At 36.8% G+C, this 24,057-nt stretch overlaps 1 protein-coding gene across 1 annotated transcript in view; it reads right to left on the reverse strand.

Moving 5' to 3' along the window:
* Nucleotides 1-866: 866 nt before the first annotated feature.
* The window catches only part of lonrf2 (LON peptidase N-terminal domain and ring finger 2), a 39,426-nt gene continuing 16,235 nt past the window's right edge, over nucleotides 867-24,057 (reverse strand). The window contains exons 7-12 of the mRNA XM_043691693.1: nucleotides 22,917-23,031; nucleotides 21,674-21,795; nucleotides 12,381-12,539; nucleotides 9,038-9,200; nucleotides 6,857-7,006; nucleotides 867-3,489 (exon numbers count right to left, since the gene is read on the reverse strand). Coding sequence (XP_043547628.1) covers nucleotides 3,325-3,489; nucleotides 6,857-7,006; nucleotides 9,038-9,200; nucleotides 12,381-12,539; nucleotides 21,674-21,795; nucleotides 22,917-23,031 — 874 coding nt within the window. The 3' untranslated portion in view covers nucleotides 867-3,324. The remainder of the gene's footprint in view (nucleotides 3,490-6,856; nucleotides 7,007-9,037; nucleotides 9,201-12,380; nucleotides 12,540-21,673; nucleotides 21,796-22,916; nucleotides 23,032-24,057) is intronic.

Here is a 24,057-nt window from a genome sequence, read left to right on the forward strand (position 1 = left end):
AGTTTTTTAATCCAAATAAATATATTTTGTACTTTTATATAATACATACATATATACACACACAGACACTAGATTGCAACATATTGCTTTATCCATTTCTGAAACAGAAAAGACATTGAATCAAAACATTTTATGACAGCATGTCTCACAGTGTAAAGATTCTAAAAAGTAAATAAAAGGATCTTAGATTAAAAAGGCCTCTAGTTACATACAAATAAACTAATGAGAAATGTCTGGCAGATTGTTGATGATAAAAAACAAATCAGTTTCCAGTTCAAGTTCAATGTTGAAGTATATGTGCAACTATTATCTTAATGTAAACTGGTCTGGGCCTAGCATTGACATACTTTCATTGCTAAAATACTGAATGCCAGATTCCTTCTGACCTTGTAAATTCTTTTGGATGCCATATTTCAGTGTGCTAAACCAGATATTTTGCATATATTACTGCCATTTATAAAAAAGTGCTCTGCAGGCAGTTGTAATGATAATACAGCCACATTTGAAAATTCTTTAGAATTGTTCACCAGTGCAAAACAAATTCTGCATCTGTCCATTTAATTCAGAACATATACCAGAACGAACACCAAAAGAGGAATACAACTTAAAATCTCAAGTGACATTATCTGGACAAACATACGTGAGAGCCATTTTCTTGTAACAAATATATATCTTTTGCTCATTTTGGTTTTAAGTTTTAGGAACAATGCATGAAGCTTGCTGCTTTAAAGCAACGCTATTATGAAAATGCCTAATGAAATTGTAGAAATTCAGCAATAATACTACAAACTAGTGAAGAATCATATAAAATAAAAATATAATCAATGTTTAACAATTCACAGTAACACGATTTTTAAAAAAATAACAAAAATCATATGTTCATCATCTTTCAGAACAGGTTTGACAAAGGCTGCTGGAAATTAGAATAAAACGTCTCAAGATGATCGCCAGTGTTTTACACCATATAAAAATACTAAATTAAGTATTTTCAAATTAATGGGAATTAAGTGGGGGAACCCCCCATCAGAAATTACCAGTAGGTGCCAAAGAAATACAACTCAGGAGGTTTAGAAGGAAATGGAAAGAGATTAACAGGTCAAGCAATATCTTTCTTGCTACAGTTAAGCAGTGTAAAGAATCACTCTAGTTTAACTCATAAGAGCTAACAAAAGTGGGCAAGAGCTAGAGAATCATTTTAAAATATAAAACGGTGAAAAGATACAGAGATTCAAAACCAAATATCTGCATACAATAATGGCACAGAATGTGGAAACTACATTGCACTTTTAAATCAAATAGCTTCTCAGGTATAACACACTACAAAAAACAGGCCCTTGTCCTTTGAAATTAAATGTTAATTTCAAATGAAATAGCTATTTGCACTTGTTTCTATATCCATAAGTAGATCAAAATTTCAATTATTTTTCTGTTAACAAACTCAAAAGGAACATAGATACATGAAAAGGTTTTTAAAAAAGAACTTATTCCAGGGATGTATCAATACAACAATTACAAATACAAGAAAAATATCTAAGACAGGTTGTCTTGAGGTTACACAATAAAGTGAAGGTGGGGGTGATCAAATTCCCTAAAATGGTATATTCATATATTCAATCAAGCAAAGATAAACTTGATAGTGGAAAAGCAATTAACAGATTTGTTAGACAACTTTGTTGGGACAGAATGCAAGAGTAGAACCAATTGATATTCATGCACTCAGCAGGTACTGAACAATAGCAAGCCCAGATGAAAATAAAACTAAAACCCTTGACATCAATTTTACCGCAATTAAAAAACGGTGGCAATGAGGAAAAATCAAGACCTTCTGCTGGTCTGGTGAGAAAAGGCACTGACCAATAGCATTGAGATTGCAAAGATGACTTCAAATCAATCAATGTCGGATTTATTTGATGGAACTGTCGGGAATAAAAACAGATGGTTCATGCTGGTACCTATCCCACCCCCATTCCTTTCCTCACCAATCTGCAAAATCAATTGTTCTGATGAGATTTTTCAAAAGCATTCCCTTTTCTGATCTCATTGTATTAGAAACCCTATTAAACCATTTTGAATAAGATGCAACTGGATTTTAAATGGTGGTGTAATAATTAATGTAACAACCAATGTGCATAGCAATTGCTGAACTGATTCAACCTAAAATGTGTGAAATATTACATGCCCAAATGATTAATTTCTAAATTTATTTAAAACTTTGAAGTTTGCTCATGATAGTTCAACTTCAACCTTGAGAATGTCCTAAATCATTAACAAATACATTTAAAAGAAAAACACTAAATTAGGTTTTAGGGCTTTGTATTTCTTGGTTGCCTGTGAATGCTTTAACAACTCTGGCTGCTTGAATAGCATAACTTGCTGATGCATTTTGAGAATCACTAATAATATCAACTATACAAAGAAGAGGATACTTAAAAAGTGCTTGATAGAAATTGCTAGCCTCAAAAGAGATCTTTGTTCAACAGTCATGAATGCCCTTAATCCACCAATGACTGCAAAATTCAAACCATACTGAACAATAAGTTTTCAACTTGAGGCACCAGTAATTTTATATCAAACTCTCCCAAATCAGAGGCAGCGTGTTTCCCCACAGCTTGCAGTGATGCAATAAAATAAATCCCAAACATTAATACTGAAATTTCTTGCCATTCCAAAAAGCAAGCATTACCAAATCCTGAGAGTGGAACAGGTAGTTAGATAACATTTGTGAAGTCAATCCAACAGCATTATATTTGAACAAAATGATAGGAATTCAAATCAGCGTGCAGCACACTATACATTCTGATTAATACATTGGACAGGACTCAAATTGCAAATCTCCAAAATTCATACAAGCACTACAAAATTGTCCCATTCATTCATTTCCACATACACAGCCTTTACTCAGAATTTCACTGATTTATTTTTAAAATATTCCATGTCTGCTACTCAGATTTTCACTATTGGACAGTTGTGTTATGCAAACTTGTATTTACTAGGAGGGACTGATTTCAGAGGACTCTAAAAATTTAAAGAAACTACTTTCCAAACAATCTCTCTTGTCTTCAACTGCAACTCTGATGAAAGAACACTTCCAACCCATGTCTCTTAGACCATTACAGATACATCTTGACTGTAGATTTAATGTGTGTCAAAAGGAATGGCTCACTACCCAGTTTAATTACACAATTCGAACAATTATTATACCTAGCTGAGTTGGGCTTTATGGTTTTCACATATGGATTAAATCAAAAATAATAATACTGATACCATTATAATTTTTAAAAATACACATTTGGAATGCAGCTTTAAATCCCATCAAGTCAAAAATCACAGTGATCGAAGCCGTTGTCGGGTTACAAATACCAATACACGGCGAATGGCAATAAGGCGATCTTTGAGTGAGGTCATTGAAAGAACAGCTAGCTGAGCACGACTTTCTAAAGGTAGTACAGCTAACAGCCACCAGCACCACGCAGGACCATTTTGACTCGACTGCAACAACAAAAAAAATACAAACAGTCAAGCGTTTTTGAACTCAAATGTCATCAGTTTCAAACGAGATGCCATAAAAGAACCGAAAGATGTTCCATACCAATTACCTCTTTGGCTCAGTCTCTAAATATGAACTGTATTTAAAATAGTTAAAATAAGCAATATTGTACATAAAAGTTATTAAAATCAGACATTCATATCTTCTTCTGGCCCTCAAAAGTTTCACAGTAGAATCGGAGACAAAAACCAAACTCAGTTTAGTCTTTATGATCATGAGATTCTTTTCCCTCCAACGTGTCTAATTTTGGTTGGAGACCTTCATTCAGTTGGTTGCTAGAGGGTAACTGATTAAGTTTTTTGTTCCTTTCTTCCCCATCATAACAAAGATTAGAACTTGAGAAACACAGGACTAGCAAGAATTACCATGGAATAAATTCAGGAGAAGTTTCTGGCATTCACACTGAGAAAGTGCTGCCCTGAAAGCAATATCACAGAACACTAACAGGACCTTGTTGAATGACAGTCCATAATGCAATACTATGCAGTTGCTATATATGCACATGAGCTCCTTACTAAATACATAGGGAGCATCAGAGCTATTACATGCAGTAGCAAGTCAATATTTAACAGGTAGCAATTTAATTTTAGCAGATATTGAAGGATCAGAAGTCTCATTCCTTCACAGATTACTGTAATCACTATCATCAAATCTTCCTCAATCTTTATTTTGGTTCATGCAGATATTTAAATTCTAAAATTTCAGACTGAAAAATTCTGGAGACATACAATCTAACTGGTTGAAAAAAAACTTTGTAATGTTTGTCTGCACAGGCATCACTGTCCCTTGAAAGCACGGTGTTAGATTAGGTGAATTCAAATAAGTCTATGCTCAAGAAAAGTAGCATGACAACATTGACTTGTTACTGGACTAATAATCCAGGGATAATTAAACTCCAGCAAAGTGGCTATGGAATTCAAATTTAATTTAAAAATTAGCATTAGTAATAGTGTCCAGGAAACTACCAGATTCTCAAAATCCTATTTGATCCCCTGACATCCTTTAAGAAGTAAGCTTGCCTTCCTCAAGTGATTTGGCCTATACGCAACCCCAGACCAGAGAAAATGTCAACTGTTCACTGCACTCCAAAATGACCTAGTGAGACAAAATGTGTTGTGAAACTTGAAAGGGTTCAGAAAAGATTTACAAGGATGTTGCCAGGATTTGAGCTATAAAAAGGAGAGGCTGAACAAGCTGGGGCTGTTTTCCCTGGTGCATCGGAGGTTGAGGGGGATAGGATAAATAGACAAAGTCTTTTCCCTGGGGTCGGAGTCCAGAACTAGAGGGCATAGGTTTAGGGTGAGAGGGGAAAGATCTAAAAGAGACCTAAGGGGCAACGTTTTCACGCAGAGGGTGGTAAGTGTATGGAATGAGCTGCCAGAGGAAGTAGTGGAGGCTGGTACAATTACAATATTTAAAGGCATTTGGATGAGTATATGAATAGGAAGGGTTTGGAGGGATATGGGCCGGCTGCTGGCAGGTGGGACTAGATTGGGTGGGGATATCTGGTCGCTATTGGTGGGTTGGACCGAAGGGTCTGCTTCCATGCTGTACATCTCTATGACCAACCTGTCACAAGTGGCAATATTGGATAAGAAAAAAAGTGATCCAAAAAAATCTTCATGAAAGTTAATTTACATCTTCATATCAAGAGCAACTTTTAGTGTGCTGTGTAGCACTATACCTAAAAGGGTTAGATTCAGAACAAGTCTAGCCATTCAAAATTGGACATGTATTAATTAGCATATTTATTGTGCTAATGATTTATTGGCACAATTTATAACATCATGGTCCAGCATATTTCTCACTGATTACTCCAATCCAGATTTAGTGAGCAGTACAGAAAAACCGGTTAGGAGCAGCACATTGTATACCTAAATGTAACTGCTGTATTGGCAAAAATCAAACTACTATTTCAGAGGAATCAGCAGCTACAAATAGAACTAAATGATCTCAGTAGAAAACTCAGTATTCCTACCACGTACACTGGTGAATGGAGGATGCAACTCTATGAATACTTCTAATTGTAATGGTGGAAAAACTCAGGTGTTTGCAACCATCTTTCACTTGAAGTGCCAAGTGAATGAACCACCTCAGCCTCCTCCCAAAGTCCCTACTATCATAGAAGCTAGTCTTCAAACAATTTCATTCCTCCATTTCAAATGTCACATCCAGAATTGGTCCTACTTCTAGCCAAGCTTTTCCAGTACAGTTACAACACCAGGAGCTTTAAAAAGAAAAACTGCAATGGTATGTTCTGTCCATGAAAAAAAAAGGGCAAATTGAAAATTTGTCTAATTTTCATCCCAGCCTCTGTGATTAAGGGGTCTTTGACAATGCCATTAAAGAGACATTCCAAAACAAGCTGCTCAGTTTCAGATCTCAATTATTGCTATTGACCAGAGGCAGGATCAATACAATTGCCCATGGCAGTGTTTTACTGAGTGAGGCATCAGGGAGCCCCTGTAAATTAAGAATCATTGGGAATCAGAGGAAAATGTTTCCAGTAACTGGTATCAAAAGGAAAATGAGTGGTTGTTGGTGGCCAAACATCACAGCCAGGAGGCACTGCATCTGGAGTCCAATCTTCAATTACTCCAATGCCCTTCCATTCATTAGGAAATCAGAAGCAGAGATGCGCACTGATAATCAGTTTTCAGATTTATTTTCAACTTTTCCGATGATTTAGTAATAGGTTGATAAAATGTGGAGCTGGAAAAAGCACAGCAGGTCAAACAGCATCAGAGGAGCAGGACAGTCAATGTTTCGGGCAGTACTCTTCATCAGGACTGGGGAAGGGGATGGAGGCTGAGAAATAAATAAAGGGAAGTGGGCGGCGATTAGATGAAATGCTAAGTTCAATGATATAGTAACTCATGCCCACTAGCAGCAAGGCCTTGATAACTTTCAGGCATGGGCAGATATATGACAAGCAACGGCAATCTCTAATAAGACAGCCTAACCACCTTTCCTTGGCATTCAAAAATGATATTACTACTGCCAAATTACATTACCTCAGGGTCAGCTTTGACCAGAAGAAATCAAAAGACTACAGCTACAAGAGCAGCTGTCAGCAAAGTGCACAGAGTGCTTTTCTTTGTTACGGAGTACAAAACCCAGACCAGTATTTAGAATTTGAAAAACATTTGCATCGTACTACTCTATAGTGCACTTATAAATGCACCAGCCCATGATTTGTTTACTTCAAGCAACTGACATTAGTTGATTAGTTCTAAAGCAATTATATTGCTAAATTATTCACGTTCAGAGAATGCACAACATAATACTTTTGCAATCAATTGCATGTACCTGAGGTATTGACTCCTTTCCAGGCATTGGTCCAAAATGATTCAGAATTTGAGTTCTCATATTGTCCTGGAGGGAACTGAACCAAGTGAAAGCTTGGTCATACACAGAGTCAGACAAACAGATTAGTTCATGATACTCTACTCCTTCCACCTGTGAAAATTACAATTTAAAAAAACAATAAGAATAACTTTGTGCAACTGAATTAATATCTACAGTTTCAAATATCTAAACAAAATTAAGCCTGCAACTATATTAGATTTTATTAGCATATCCCCAATTTAGAGAAATTGTTCAAATATCATGCAATTTAATCTTGGTGTTCCATCCGAAGAAGGAGCAAACTGCACCTTTACTGAGCAAAAACAAGAGAGTGTCTCCAGTAATCCACAATTTCTACAGTTTTGGTTTTTAAGAAATATGAAGCATTTGCCACTTGAGCTACAGGACACACATTGGAAAAGCTACAGTCAGGCCTTGGTGAGGATTGGGATTGTCTCTTTAATCCGTAGCAAGAGAGGAATTGAGGCGCTGGAGAGAGTGCGAGAGAGCGAGAGCGTGAAAAATTGTGATTTTAGTTGAAGGGGGATATTACTATAGTTGCAATGTCATTGAACTAATAATTCCCCAGTTAGTGCTTTGGAGACATGTTTAAATCCCAAAGACACTGGTGGAATTTCAATTCAATTAATAAAATCTCAACAAGAACAGATGGCAAATGAAACGGTCATCACCTGCCATTAAAATCTATTTGACTCACAATGTCCTTTAGGGACAGAAAAGCTGATGTCCTTACTTGGTTTCACATACAGGCTTATTCCAGATCTACACCAATATGGCAAACTCTCAACTGCTCAGTGAAATGATATAGCAAATATCTCAGTTCAAGGCTAATAAAAGGATGAGTTATCTAGTGACATCCACACATTATGAATCAATTAGCCCTGTGCAGAGATGATGTGGCCTTGTATCCAGGTAAAAATACTGATGAACTATCTTATCTCTCAACTCCAGTCTATCTTGGAGTTACATTGTTTGTCATATAACATGCCTATCACCTCCATGTGACTTGGAAACTATGTGGCACACGTCCTGATCATTGTGAACCAGTGTGAATATCTTGCAATTTCCTCCCAATGAAGCAACCCAGCACTGTCTTTAAACTCCAGTAACCAAGCACTAAGGCTATAGTCATGCTGAATTCAGAACGGCTATAAGCAATATTTCTATATATTTTTTCCATCCTTGTGCAGAGTAAAATAATTTACAAGTAATAACAATAAAAATTATATATGTCACTCTTATAAAGTTATCATGGATGTGGAAGAAGAAAGCTTGTCCTTTTCCTTGGTGGGGGAAGGGAGGGGGAGATTGAGGCAGCTACTTCTGCACCATGAGCAGACAAGATGTTGACTCAATTATACCAAGATGCCAGTTATACAATTTTGCAGTAAACTGCAAGGATGACAAAAGGAGGCCACAAAGATAAACCTGGTCAAATGAGCAACAATGTGGTCAATAGAATACAATGTGGGAAGACGAGATGTTAGTCACATCAGTAGTAAAAATAGAAATGCAGACGTTTTCTTTAAAAAGTTTCATATCTACTTTTTATGTGGATATTCAGAGACACATGAACGCAGAGTAAACCAGAAACCTGCTTTCCTTCCCAATTGCTTACTGTATCTGCAGATTAACTTGTGCTCTTTATTACTTTAGTATTTTGAAGACTGAAAAATCAACCTTTTGATTGATTCAAACAGGCTCATGGCATACTCGTGTTCCTAAGTTCTTTTTTTAAATCTCACTTTCTGATAAAGCTATTTTCACTTTCATTAATTAAAATTGCACCACCTTGCTCCTCAACCACATTAAGGAACACTAAGAAAACATTACACTGCCCAATCACACTTGTTCCAGTACATTTTATGCTTGATTATGCCAATTGCTTTTAACAGAAACCCACGCTGGAACCCAACTGTCCCTATTTAACAATACATTGTGCATCCATCTTTGCCATCTCTCAATGACTGACACCAATTCAGACCTTTATCCCTTTAAGAATGGTCTCAAGGAGTTTAGATTATTTGGGACAGATCATAGAACTCTCTCATGAACTGGGATTAAAGTGGTACACTACAGCTCAAGTGGGGAGAAGTTCTAAATAAATCTGGAAACATTTACCTTTTTATCTTCAAGATATTCAATGTTGGCAGTATTATAACCATCTCTCTGGCCATGGCTTAAAACTTTAAATCGACTCTTGCCAATTGTATCAACTACAGAACGACCATCAGGAAAAAACTTTACATCTCTTATTTCGAGCATGCAGCCATAATCAGCAAACCTTAAGGAGGGAATAAAAGTCAAGATAAAATTAAGATTACTCTATAATCACTGCAAAGTCTTAACCAACAAATCTAATCAAACATCTTTTGGATCCAAAGGCAAATCATTTCAACATTCAGAAGGAGCAAACAGCCATAACCTGAATCATGTATGTACTAGATAGGATTTATTTCAAACAGGGGTACAATAGGTTTCTTATCATGAAGTTGTCCAAAAACCCATCAATCCAGCAGAGATGAACTTATCTTGCAGTATGCCCCTTTTTTTCCCCTCAAATTTGGGGTGGGTTTGTGGGGGATGAGGAGAGAAGAGATCTGCCTTTAGGGTGCTTAGAGGTCTAGCTGGGAGATGCAGTTGTGGGGAGGGGTGGGGGAAGTCAGTGGTGAATCAAGGTATCATTAATAGTTATCCAGCAGTTAGGTGAGATTTTTAAATCCTCTAACTTTCCCTAGGTAACTATTGAGCTTAAGTGTAACTTTCAAATTCTCAGACTTCAAAACAGAGGGGTTCCAGATGCAGGGGAACTGCCCTTCAGAGAATTCAATTTTCCAAACAAACAATTTTCACGGAATCAGTCATGTCTAGAATTCACAACATGCAGTTCTGCTAGAGCCAAACTGTTCAATGGGAGTTGATCAAAAGAGGTCAGATGGTGATGACTCTTGGTAATCTGTGCCATTGAGATTATTGTAAACCTAACTAAGCAAGTTATGCATCTGAATCTCATTCAGGTGATGTGTAGCTGTGATGGAAAACAAATTCTGGTGAACACAAGTTTTACATCAGAAATGTTCCAGGTTGGGGGGGGGGGGGGGGGCCCACTGGACTAAAAACGTTAATTCTGCTTTCTCTTCACAGATGCTGCCAGACCTGCTGAGTTTTTTCAGCAATTTCTGTTTCCCATTTCCAGCATCTGCAGTGCTTTGCTTCTTTTTTTTCCAAAGAAAGGATTAAAGCAATCATGTGGCCAAGTGAGATCTTCAATGTACTATACAGGCAAAAACTGTAGAACTTTGGGACAGCAAGGGGTGCCACATGTCTGCACGAAGTGCTTATGCAAGTCTCATCTTTGTATTATTGGCCAATATTGTAAATATTCATCGCATGCAAATATTTGAGGCAAATGTTTAGTTCTGGGAAGATTATTGCTGTAAAAGGCAATTAAAATGCTGGAAGTTAGATGTTCTGGTAGTCACCAAAAAAAAACAGCAGTTCAGAAGGTTCTCAGAATAAAAGAAAAAGAACAATAGAACAGAAGATGAGATTAATGACAAGGGAAATTGCAAATGAGAGAGGAGTGTTAATTATCTGAAAGGTTAGCCCAAAACAGGCCACACTTTCATGAAGGTGGCAGGCATTTAGGAAGGCTCTTTAGTTTCAATTAATCTGGATGCTTGCTCGAACAAGTTTTTAGTTGCTTGTTGGACCTAATGTGGTTTACAGATTTCTGAGAGAAAAGTTAGTCAAAAATAAATTGTTAGACAAACCCAAGCTGTAAACTGAGTAAATCACTAGCTTCATTTCCAATTACAAAAGGTGGTGGGCAAGGCTTCATCTCATGAGCAACAAAAACTGGAAGATTCTTTAGTTTTAAAAATCAGTGGAAGAAAGTGCAGGAGAATTCTCCAGAGAATTGTTGCTTCCTTATGTATGGACCTATAGGTTGATGGGTCTTACGAATTAAAAAAAAAATCAGGGCAAGTAAGAAGTAAATCACTGTGCATAACAGCAATAAAGTGAATCCTGTCAATTTCAATTCTTTTATATATTTTAAAAGTAAAAATATTGGCTCGTTTGTTAAGTCTTGTGGCTTAAATCTATCGGCTAGTATAAGGCATTCAGATTTATTTATACATGTCAGTGTTTCCTAACAATCATAAGACTAAAGAGTGAAGTAACATTTGCCTGTTAATTCAGGTTTTCAGTAAGTCATAATTCAATGCATCAGTGCTGGTTCATGTTAGGTTACAAAACAATTAAAAATCTTCTTGATCATTTTGAATTTGATGTTACAACAAACATTGTTTTAACCAGCATCCTTGATAAACCGGCAAAAATTGTATACCCACAATACCAAGCATTTACTCAGAGATCGTGATAATACTGTAATCATTTGAGGGTGCAAGGTGAGAAGGCCTTCTGCCGGTAAAGCTTTAATCATGCAACTTTGCCTTAACAGAAAAAGTGATTTTTGGTGTAAATAAAGTATAACAGTGATGTGTGTACCCCCTACATTATTTTTCTATCACTTTGTGTGTATTTTTACATTGATTGTGTGGACCTCTACAGCATATTCCTAGCCCCATAAGTGCCAGTTCATAAAAGTTTGCCATGTTTGTTAAAATTAGATTAGATTAGATTAGATTACCTACAGTTCGGCCCAACAAGTCCACACCGACCCTCCGAAGAGTAACCCACCCAGTCCCATTTCCCTCTGACTAATGCACCTAACATGATGGGCGATTTACCTGACCTGCACATCTTTGGACTGTGGGAGGAAACCAGAGCACCAAGATGCAGGCTGGAATCGAACCTGGGACCCTGGTGCTGTGAGGCAGCAGTGCTAACAACTGAGCCACCGTGCCGCCCCTTGTGTTATTTGGTTTATCGTTTTCTCTCAGGGATTGCAACAGCATATTGTTGAAAAGAAATAAAAACAAACAAACAGTCTGATAGTACCATCATCTTTGGCAAAATATGCCAATCATTGTAAAGCTAACTGAGAAATTGAAAAATAATCTGAAAAGCATTATGAATAAGTTTATCAGGCCATCTAAAAACTATTCAAGTATTTCTGAAGGGTGATCACAGTCATAATATATGGAAGTGAAACCAATTTATGCTCAAAAGGTCTCAACAGCAGATTAAAAGATAAATTACACTGGTTGAATGTTAAAATGAAGAAGATTCAAGAAATCCCTACTATACTTTGAACAGTACCTTTAAGTATTTTCATGTCTACCTGAGCAAGCAAGCAGACACTAGGATCTCACATCTCTGAATACAGCACTCAACTGTCAGAGATAACAGTCACATCTGTGAAATGGGCTTTAAATCAAATGCCCTGCAGACTCCGGTGAAAGGGATAGCGCTAAATCAAGGCTGACACTTCTACGAAAGTTTTAAGTTAGCTCTTGGAGACATAACAAGGTGGATGCACGCATGCACACACACTTACCCTTTAGTCTCATTTCCAATACACATTCCAAATTGCTTGGTGCCAGTTTCCATACACCTGCGAATCATCAGTCGATAACGTGGTTCAAAAACATGAAGAGGGCACGGAATAGTTGGGAAGCCCATGGTGCAGACAAAAATTGGAACATCTTCAGTTAGGCTATGATAATAAAAGCAAATTTCACTCACTGTTCTCTTACAAGATAATTAGTTAAGGTAATAGTATTAGGAAAGATCAAGGAAACAGAAGTTACAATGCAAAACATTAAAACTCAGATAAAAAGGTAGTGAGTGGGTGTCATTCAAGTTTGAGAATTGATTCTGGTACGTTTTGAAAATCAAAGCAAAAGTGGACTAAAATAGAAAGCAATGGCTGAGCACATCTTCAAAAAAAATGACTGCAGGATAAAAAAACAGACTACACAACCGCTAGATGGTGTCCAAGTTTAAGAAAAATACACTAATTTACATTGTAGACAGAAATACGTAGATGTTGTAATACTGGAACAAGTCTAACCAGTCAGTATTTTATGCAGTTACCCTTCATTTCAGCTAGTTGCTCTTGTCACATTAATTTATTCCGTTCCCACAATAAGCTTCAACATTTCTCTCATTTAATAAATCTAATCTGCAGCACTACGTTTTGGCACAAACAATAATCCTGGAAGTGAATTAGACAGCCTCAAATCCATGTATATTTATGCCTCTTACTTGGTTTAAATCTTTCGTACTCCATTCTCTGCCAATTTAAATGTTGAACTACTAAAAACATTTTTTTCTGTTTAACTGGAGAGTAATAATATACATAATATCTACTAAGAGCCATAATATCTACTAAGATCTCCAAAAACCATTCTCAGTTCCAGACCTTTCCCTCTCCATCTATTCCATTTAAGATTTTTAATAAATTTGCTCATGGTCTTAAAAGTTATGCTATAAACAGTTTTAAATACATCTACGTTTAAGCTTGGTCCTTGACTAAATCCCAGACAGCTGGCCCTTTATTTTTTTTATGTGGAACATAGCACAGGAACAGGCCCTTGGCCCGCTATGTCTGTGCTAACCATGATGCCATTCTGAACGAATGGCATCTGCCTGCACATGGCCCATATTACGCTATTCCCTGCCTGTTCACATCTAAATGCCAGTGAAACATTACTATCGTATCTGCTTTTACCATATTCCAGGCACCGATAACACTTTTAAAAAAAATGCTTGCCTCTCACGTCTCTTTCAATAAAAAACTTTGCCCATCTCACCTTAAACCTATGGCCCCTAGTGTCTAACATTTCCATCCTGGAAAATAAAGAACTCAGATTACCCACCCTATTCATGTCTCTCAATTTTATTTCTTTCCATCAGGTCACCATCCAGCATCTAACACTCTTAGATTGTTTTTGCTTGTTTGTCCAACCTCTCCTTATACAGGAGAGTAGATGCTGAAATTTAATCTTTATTTTTGTTTGTAAGCTTCCTCAAACATAATTTTACAAAATAGTTAAGCATTCAAAGGATCAATGGGTAACAATGCAACTAAGGACACAAGCACCAGATTTGAATGATTAGTTTGCAGACAGTAAAATGTAGAAGTCAGACAAGAAATACACATTGGGAGTCAGGAGTAGAGGCAACAAAAGGCATGAATAAAGGTTAAACAGCAGACATGCTATGTTGAGCTGTTATGGAAGTAAAAATGGGCAGACGTAAAGTGAGCTTCCAAACACATCCATACCATTAAGCTTAAAATATACTACAGTGACTCTGACCAACCAACTGACCAATTGTTTTCAAACCCAATGGTTCCATCCTTCCCAATACCTGAAGAAACTTTTGCTCATCCAGTACTGAGAAGGTCAAGTGAGGTAGTAATGGAGGCAAGGCGTGGTTTGGCAGGCTAAATGCAAAGAGATTCCTGGGATATTGAGGCCAATTCTGTAGCAAAAGGAACTAGATCCCACGTGAATAGATTTGGGTCCAATATCTCTGCAAAGCAGTTTCCCTCTCCCCTTTTATTCTTTCATGTCTTAGTTACTGCTGCAGCAGGAGGACGATATAAGCTAAATTCCATAGAAATTGGGCATCATTGCATAAAAGTAGAAACAAGTGCACAGCTGTCTGGAAGATGCAACTGAAGGTACAAATAACATTATAGTAGATCACACAACTTGAAAGCTCTACATTGAGTTTGTCAAAAAAAAAACTCAGGAACAAATTCAAAAATTTGTTTAGCTGGATTTGGAGAACCAAAGAAAAACAGCTATTTGCTAATTTACAGCCCAGCAATTAGAAGAGGTTTAATATAAGCACAGAGTAGAACATCAATGCTATGGTAGACAAGATGAGAATAAGGCAAAAGAGAGGACTGCAGATGCTGGAAACCAGAGTTTAAATCAGAGTGGTGCTGTAAAAGCACTGCAGGTCAGGCAGCATTCGAGGAACAGGAAAATCGACGTTTCGGGCAAAAGCCCTTCATCAGGAATACAGGAATATTCCTGATGAAGGGCTTTTGCCCGTAACATCGATTTTCCTGCTCCTCTGATGCAGCCTGACCCGCTGTGCTTTTCCAACGTCACTCTGATCTAAGATGGGAATAAGTTTACAAGATTACACAAAGATAGGTGGAGGGATGCTGGGGAAGGACTTGGACAGGCTAGAAGAATGGACAAGTAGCTCATTGTGTTTCACTTGCTGCTAAGGTGTGAGGTTATGCACTTTGATAGGAAGGAGGGGGGTATAGACTAGTTTATAAACAGGGAAAGGCTTTGGAAATCTGAAGCACAGAAGGGATTTAGAAGTCCTAGTTCAGGATTCTCTTAATGTTAACATTCAAGTAAAATTGGCAGTTAAGACAACAAATGCAATATTACCATCCATTTCAAGAAGGCTAGAATACAAGAGTAAAGATGTACTACTGAGACTGTACAATGTTCTAGTCAGACTACATTTGGAATATTGTGAGCAGGTTTGAGCCCCATTCTTATGGGAGGATGTGTTGGCCTTCGAAGAGGTCCAGGAAACGTTTGCAAGAACAATCCTGGGAATGAAGGGCTTGTCATGAGTGGTTGAGAATTACAGGTCTGTACTTTGAGTACTGAAGGATGAAAGGAGTTTTATTAAAAGTTACAGAATACTGACAGGCCTGGATAGAGTGAACATAGAGAAGATGTTTCCACAATTAGGAGAGACTAGGACCTGAGGGTAGAGGCGTAGGTGAAGAGAGAACCCTTTAGAGCGAAGAGGAGAAGGAATTTCTTCAGCCAGAGGGTGGTGAATCTGTGGAGGTCAAGTCATTGAATATATTTAGGAGAGAGAGATAGATTGTTCATTAGTAAGGGGATGAAGGGATATGGGGAGAAGGTAGGCAAATAGGGTTGAGAAACAGATAAGACACGACTTAATGGAGCACACTTAATGGGCCAAATGGCCTAATTCTGCACCATATCTTATGAACTTATAGAATAGTAGAGGGTTTGAAAATGGAGGTTATAGGACATGAAGAATAATGTATAACTTTATGTTTTGTCTGCATATTAAAAAGGGAGACACGAGTTAATCCTATTTTCAGAATTTTGAGGCTTTGGTGCCAGGAGATCCATAGGCCTGTTTGTTAAGTTGCTACTGAGATGTTACAACTCATGAAGGGTTGGACAGTGGCTGTTCGTACATCTAAAAAAAAAGGTAGAATAACCACCATGCTGTTGCATTGCAGCTGGATCAAGGAATAGACAAAAAAGTCCAAAAATGAGTGGGTGAACATGTTAGAGAGTAGAAGCAGGAGGGTTAGACCTGACAAGTAAGAAATCCTGCAATATGACTAAACAGAGATGGACTATATATTATCCTAGACAATGTTTTACTTCCCCTCTTGCTTAAATTAATGTTTTATTTGATGTTAAAAGTACTGTTGCAAATTTGTTCATTATCTGCTCTTCATAGTGGGGGACAAAAAAAAAAAAGGGAGTTCGGATCTATTAAGCTACTTTCACTCTGGAATTGACTTGTCCAGGATAAGCATCAACTAGGACCATAAAGTGGGGACTCAAGCAGATTCTGAAATTCTTGAGTTTTGAGGAATCTGTGAACTCAAGAGAAACAGGTATGTGAAGTCTCACTGAAGAATATTACACAGGATGGAACTTTTAAATAACTGACTGTCACAAAGAAGTTTCTGGCAATAGTAGTAATTGGAACCTTTGGGATAAGCTCAACAGAAGTTTACATGTTTACTTAAAGTGATAAAGTAGGCTGTTATAGGATGGCATGATTAAAGTGATTATCTGACATTTAGAATTAAATAACAAGAAAAGCCTAGAGGTATCATAGCACGAAACAATCAAGATTTAGGTGCAACTTTTAAAAAACTTGAACTGGAGTAAAGAGAGAAACAAAAACAAAAGCTAAAAGAAAAAAAGTAGAAATAATAGCTACAATTGTGGAGAATAATAATTATTCTGGTTTCACAGAGGAACTCAGTTAAAATAAATCTTAGCCTAAATATACAGAAGATGGATGTGATAGACATTTGACCTTAGTATTAGAGAAAAGATAGATGTGAAGTTGAAGTAGCCAAAAGATGCTTAAATCTAAAATGTTACACACTGGGTCTTGATAGCTACAGCTAGAATGCAAACACCAGTCTGACAGAAGAGCAAGCTGCAGACTATGAAATGCCTGTAAACTTGCCCCTAGGTGGGGAAATGGCCATAATGAACATACTAAAGCAAATTTAGTTTGACATTGAAATAGGTGCGTTAGGCTGCAAATGAAGAAATTTACAAATGGATATGCTAGCTTAGGTGAACAGACTACCATTTGATAGATGAAGTGTAACATGGGTAAGTGTAAGGTTATCCATTTTGCTTGAAGACAAACGGCACACTATGGAAAGAAACTTCAGGATACTTTGGGGCAGAGGGGTCTCCTATGTGAAGTTGCAGATAACTAGAATGCAATACAGCAGGTAATAAACAGTAGGGAAGTGTTGTAGCAACTGTACAAGGCATTAGTGAGACTGCACCTGGAATACTGTGTTATAGGTTTGGTTCCTTTAAGAGGGATGTCGTTGCATCGGAGGCCACTCAATGGAGATTCATTACATTTATTCCAAAAGAGGAGGGATTGGTTATAAGAGATTTAGCAATGTCGGTATATCATCTCTAGAATTTAGAAGAACAAGGGTAGATCGAATTAAAATACAAGATGCTAAAAGATTGATAAAGTAGACATATTTTCCCATTGTGGAGCAATCTAGAACAAGTCACAGTTTTAAGATAAGGATTGACAGAATTAAAACAGATGGGGAGAAAAGATTTCTCTCAAAAGGTCATGAATCTATGGAATTCACTACCCAGAGTGCAATAGATGCTGAGACACTGAGCAAATTTGTGGGTGGACATGCATATTTAATAAGTAACAAGTTGAAGGACATTGGAAAGTGGGCAGGAAAGTGGAGATGAGTCTAAAATGAGAGGAGATCAGCCATGATTGCGTTAAATGGCAGAATTGCTGAATCTTCAGAAAAGCTTGTACAAGAAAGGAAATGGGCATTAAAACCATAGCATAGCTACAGGTGAAGCTTGTCCCCTTAAAATCGGTTAGGAAAGGACAGAAAGCTCAGGATAGTAGAGATTCCTTGATAGACTCTCCTTAGCAATAAGCTACTGAAATTTCTGGATATTTTACCTTAAGGAAAAAGTGCTCCTTTATGCTAAAAATAAGTGAGCCAATTATGGAACCATTCAAAAGATTTCACTTACAGAGAGCTATTCCATTAACTCTCATCAAGACGGTAAACCATTAAAAATATTGACGGAGACTGAAGCAAGTTAGTCACTGATGCTGCCTGACAAAGTTTGTCTTCCAAGGGAACTAACGAAAGAAAACTTAATTGGAGGAGAACACAAACATTATAATCTGATCCCATTGCACAGAATTGGGTTAAAGAGAGACTTAGTAAGAGGAGATGGTGTAGTTGGGGTGATGCATTAAATTCTGACAAAAGGAACAGATTTCATTGAGAAGTGGCCTGGCTGGCTCACTCAACAAGAACATTACACCAACTGAAGGAAGTGAAAGGAACAACCACTTATCGGAGCAGCAACAGAGATTGTTTCCAAACTGCAACATGGTCTCAGGCCCCTGGATCTTTCCTGTCTCATTCCATGAAAGGATAACACTGAAATTCGATTATCTGATGCTATTTTCAAAAACTTAAAACTAAGAAGAGACTAAATAAAAAGGAGGCTGACATGTTTAGCTCAAAGTCTTTAACAGAAAGAGATGGATCCTGATTTGAGAGAATCAAATGATAAACAGCCTCAGAAACTGAATTGGAACCAGAGTGTTATTATTTAAAAAGACGAAATGTGAATGAGGAAATGGAGAAGAATGAGCCATGAAACCCAGACAGCATGATTAAAACCTTAGTTATGTCCTAATGATGGGAATTATTTCATCTCATTACTGTTTGCCATTTCCAGATGTCCCCAAAATGACTCTACTGGATTTCATTCTTTTGAACTGATAATATGGGCAGCGAGAAGACCTCAAATTAAATAAACCTTAATACATCAAATCTCAGACTACACGTTTGACTGCTATTAAATTTCTGGAAAAAATAGCCAACACCAATTTGCAAATTGGCTGAAAAATGTGAAACTCACTCAACAATGAAAGCTAGAGCAGATAAAAAGCCAATGCTCAAAAATCTGCAAGACATAAAGGGCATTACATTTTCTTGATAAGTGTTCAATCTCTCTCAACGGTTTATCAAAATGAAAAGTAACAAATTGATGTGGATTATACAATCAGTACTCCAGACAGGAGTGGAAAAAGCACATTTGCCATGTTCATACATTAAAGAATATTAATGAAAGAAGTGTGTTTGCTGTATTGTAATTAGGGAATGAAATAAGTCAGTAATTTGAGAATGAATGAATCAGAAATTGAAAAATTCAAATGCTGACCCTCCAGTAACCAGACTGGATAATCCAACTTACAAAGTTACAGGTAATAGCATGCTCTCTTCCAGAAAACTATTAAAATATTACAAATCAATTTATGTAAATAAGCCAGGGAAAACATCTTTGGTCTTGCATGATATTAATTTAGGGGACGTGCCAAGCAGAAAACAACATCCTTTCAGACTTAGTTGAGAGATGTTAACTCAAGTGAGGAAAGAGATCCAAGTTCATAAAGGAAAATTGCCATTGAACAGAGTTTTATATGTTTTAGTGAGATTACTTCTCACGCTTCACAATGCTGGAGAGTACAGATACTGTTTCCTTAATTCCGCCTCACAAAGTAGACCTGCCATCCCAGGAACAGTCTGGAGAAGCTCTTGCTCCTTCTATGGCAAAAACGTCAAGGAAAACAAAACTATACATGATACTCTAGGTGGAGGTGCACTCAGGTTCTATATAACTGCAACAAAATAACTTTACTTCTGTATTCAATAGCCTTTGCAATGAAGGTCAGCATAATTAATTTCTTTCCTCATTGAATGTTACATGTGCACGCTAGCATTTGGGTCTTCTGAATATCAACACTTAGCAACCACTCATCATTCAAGAAAATACTTTTTAAAAATCAAAGTAGATAATTGCACATTTATTCTCAACATACTTCATCTGTTCACAACTTTTGAGAAGATTTGTAGCTCAGGTTGATAAGTATGCAAGTTAGCTCGCTGAGCTGGAAGGTTTGTTTTCAGACATTTTGTCGCCATGACTAGTTAACATCAGTAAGAGTCTCCGGTGAAGCACTGGTGGTTATGTCCCGCCTCTATAGGTCTTGGTTTCTTAAGGTAGGGGATGTCATTTCTCGTTCTTTTTTCAAGGGAAGGCAGATGGGATCTAAGTCGATGTGTTTATTGATGGAGTTCTGGTTAAAATGTCATGCCTAAGAATCCTCGTGCATGTCTTTCTTTTGCCTGTCCTAGGATGTGTATATTGACCCAGTCAAAATGGTGCCCTTTGTCCGTACGTATGGAAACTAGTGATTGTGGTTAGTGTCTTTTGATGGCTGGTTGGTGTTCAAGTATCCTGGTGGCAAGTTTCCTGCTTGTTTGTCCGATGCAGTGTTTTTTTTAAAAAACGTTCTTGCATGGTATTTTGCGAATGATGTTAGTTTTGCTGGTAGTATCTAATGGATCCTTTAATTTCATTACTAGGTGTTGAAGTGTGTTGGTAGGTTTGTGGGCTACTAATGATGCCAAAGGGTCTGAGTAGTCTGGAAGTCATTTCTGGTATGTCTTTGATGAAAGTAATGTGGCTATAGATTTTGGTTGCGTAGTATCTGCTTGTTTCAGAGAAGTTGGCAGATTGTGTTTATTGGGTACCATGCAAGAACTATAAAAAACACTAATTGGACGAACAAGCAGGAAACTTGCCACCAGGATACAAAAAAAAACCAGCTAGCCACCAAACGACACCACCTACTTTCACTAATTTCCATACATACAGACAAAAACAAAAAGGACACCACTGTGACTGGGACAACACACACACATCCTAGGACAGACAAAACAAGACATGCACAAGAATTCTTAGAGGCATGGCATTCTGATCAGAACTCCATCAATAAACACAGGCTTAGAGGTCATTTACCTTCCCCAAAAGAAGAACCGGAAATGATATCACCCTCCTTAAGAAACCAAGACCTATAAATAGAGAGGTGGGACATATCACTAGCGCTTCACCAGAAACTCTCACTGATGTTACCTAGTCATGGTGACAAAATATCTGAAAAACAAACCTTCAAGCTCTGCGAGCTAACTTACATACTTATACTTCATCTGTCATGCTGCTCCCCATTCAATTAGATTGTCTTATATTTTCCTCAAGTAAAGCTGCTTTTATTTTTTCGTGATGTAAACTTAAAAATTGGAAAGAAGGAAAATAAAAGTATAGAAACAATTGCTTGATTGATTCCTGGGCAAATGGCTACAGCTTTATGTTTAGACAATATAGCTTGTTAAGGATCTCTTCCATGAAAGTCCAAGCACTCTTTCTCTGCAAATTGTGTATGAAAGGAAAGGAAAAAGGGAGAAAAAAAAAAATCACCCTCCGAGACACTGAAAGGGTGAATCCTCAACCAGTGAGCTCAGTAGGCTAACCAGCCTCCTACTCTGCTGCATTAGTGCATGATTCTCTGATCTGCTCTATAATGGCATGTATCATTAACTTTTTAGGAAAGCCCAGGCCACTGATATTTTCAAGTGATGAGTGTGAAATTAAAGATAACAATTTAAATCTTGAACCTAACTTTTAAAACTAGATATCAAGTTGCACATACTTAGATAGTTCCTTCATTTCTTCCTCGTGAAGTCGCCTCCTGTCGTTTAACTCTTCAGGCAGGTATTGAATAATGAGTTCCTCTACCAAGAATGTCTTATTGAAAGATCTTGTTACCAAATACTACAAGTGAAAAATAAGAGTACTATTAAATCTATTTGAATGAATAAACATGAAAGGCTCATTTAAAAAAAAATGAAGTACATGTCGTTCTACTATAATGCACATTTTGTTAATTAAAATTCAGTGTAACACGATTGACAAATTGGGAACATTGTTTCGAAGTGTGAACTTTAAAACGTGTGTTGGCTGACTATATCACCAACATTAAGTGCTGTTTCTAAAACGCGATTTTTCTATAAATACAAGGTTACACAATAATGCAATTATTGTATTATAGAATAACTATCTTCAATGCTGTTTTGGTGCAATTGTTGGGAATCATTTGACAAATCTTATTTTAGTCTTTATCAAAGCAGAAGTACACAAAAACTGAAGACAAGGAAAATCAAAGTAACTAAGTTGATTATATCTCAAAACAAATTCCATCTATTCCCCATTCCTAAAATACTTGTCATTATACTTTATATAACTTGGAAATCTGAAATCCTAGATAGAACTCTAAATGTCAGAACGCCTTCAAGGCAGAGTGATGGATATGTATTAACTGTTTGTTTTGTGACATCTTAAATGTACAACCAAACCGAAATGTAATAGTAGCACATTCCATGACAATATCACCCCATTGGAAATCTGTGACCACCTCAATCACTATTTGCCTTTGCTTCTTTAAAGGCCAGGTGAAAATCAAACACCTCAAATGAGCAAATGCAAGTGTGGTGCTCCAGTGCTTACCGTTTTGTGGAGATTTTTAACTTTGAGAGAAAAAAAGTGTAGAGAAGATTTGGAAGAAAAATATCTGATGCGGTCATTATTAACAGATGAAAATGTAATTTTTTGCATTAGTGAAAAAGACATCAATGAGATTAAATTCGCTTCTCAAACCCAAATATATTTAAGAAATACTTTAAATTTGTAAAGTGAACAAGTTAACTGTTCTAAAGTTCCTTGAAATAATTAACTTGTATGAACAATGCCTTACTTCAATGAGAAACTAAACTTTTATATGGTTGCCAAAATAATAGGATTCTCTGATTTTTTAGGAATAGGAATGAAACTACAGCAGTACATTACCATTTTGTTTGCAACTGTAAATACAGAAGCATTGCATGCACAACACTAACCTCGGCTAAATTTTCCTTACAGAGAGGACAGCTGGCATTATGATCCAGACAGCGCTCCAAACACTTCAAACAAAAAGTGTGCCCACAGGAAGTGGTGACAGGTTCATAGAACAACCTACGGGCAAATAAAAAAACCTTTGAAAAACTTCAAATCTCTATAATGAAATATTGTAATATTTGGAGGTCAAGTTAGAAATTTTTAATAAAAAAGAAAATTGGATTATAAACCCACATAATTACCCAATTTATTTGGACTGAAACTCAAATTGATCTGCTGCTACTATGGTCATTCAAACAGAGAAGAAAAACTATTTCACACTATAAATCATTCAGGCCAAGTACACATTACTGTCAATGTATTCAATATCTTTGCACTTTGGGTAAAGATAAATTCTCAGTTCATATTGAAAGAATTTTCAGTTTTCTCCTTCAGAATTCAAGAAAATTGAAAAATGAAAAGCTGCCAACAAATTATCTGCAGTGAGATAACTTCCCAATGGTATACAGCTTGTCCTGCTAGGGTCCAGAATTTGATTTCCCTTCTACAGATAAGCTGTAAGACCACATTGGTAATTCAATTATTGTCAACATCACCAAATTGTGTAGCAAATACAGGATCTTTGAGGGCAACAGAAAAATATGGAGTTTGAATGACTGGACAAGTGGAGCCAAAATTGTCAAATGGTCTTTATTGCATTAAGTGTTTGAAATATAATATGGACTGGTTGTAGATAGCAAAGGGAGTGAAACTTGGCATCTTGGACTGTACTATTCAGACCTTTTGCTACAAACGTTAACACAACCATAAAGTGAAAATTTCATTTGCTTACTACCCAACTTTAGTCCCCACATCTCGATAATTTCAATATTGGGATTCTATACCTTTTTCCAAGAAAACTTTCATTCTGGAAAAAAAGGTGGTCACAGTAAAGCTAAGCAAATTATTTTGGATAATGACTTCAAGTCCATGAGGACTCAAGTTAACTTCAGTTTTCTGCACCTGAGGGTTAGATGAAGTATTTGTAACAGGAATTACACATAACACTACCCACTACTTTCATAATTTATATAGCATCATTAATAATAAAATGCCTCAAAATCTTTGAATAATATCAAGGGACTGCAGGTTGAGAAATTGGAG

The sequence above is a fragment of the Chiloscyllium plagiosum genome, chromosome 6, assembly GCF_004010195.1.
Source record: "Chiloscyllium plagiosum isolate BGI_BamShark_2017 chromosome 6, ASM401019v2, whole genome shotgun sequence".
NCBI lineage: Eukaryota > Metazoa > Chordata > Chondrichthyes > Orectolobiformes > Hemiscylliidae > Chiloscyllium > Chiloscyllium plagiosum.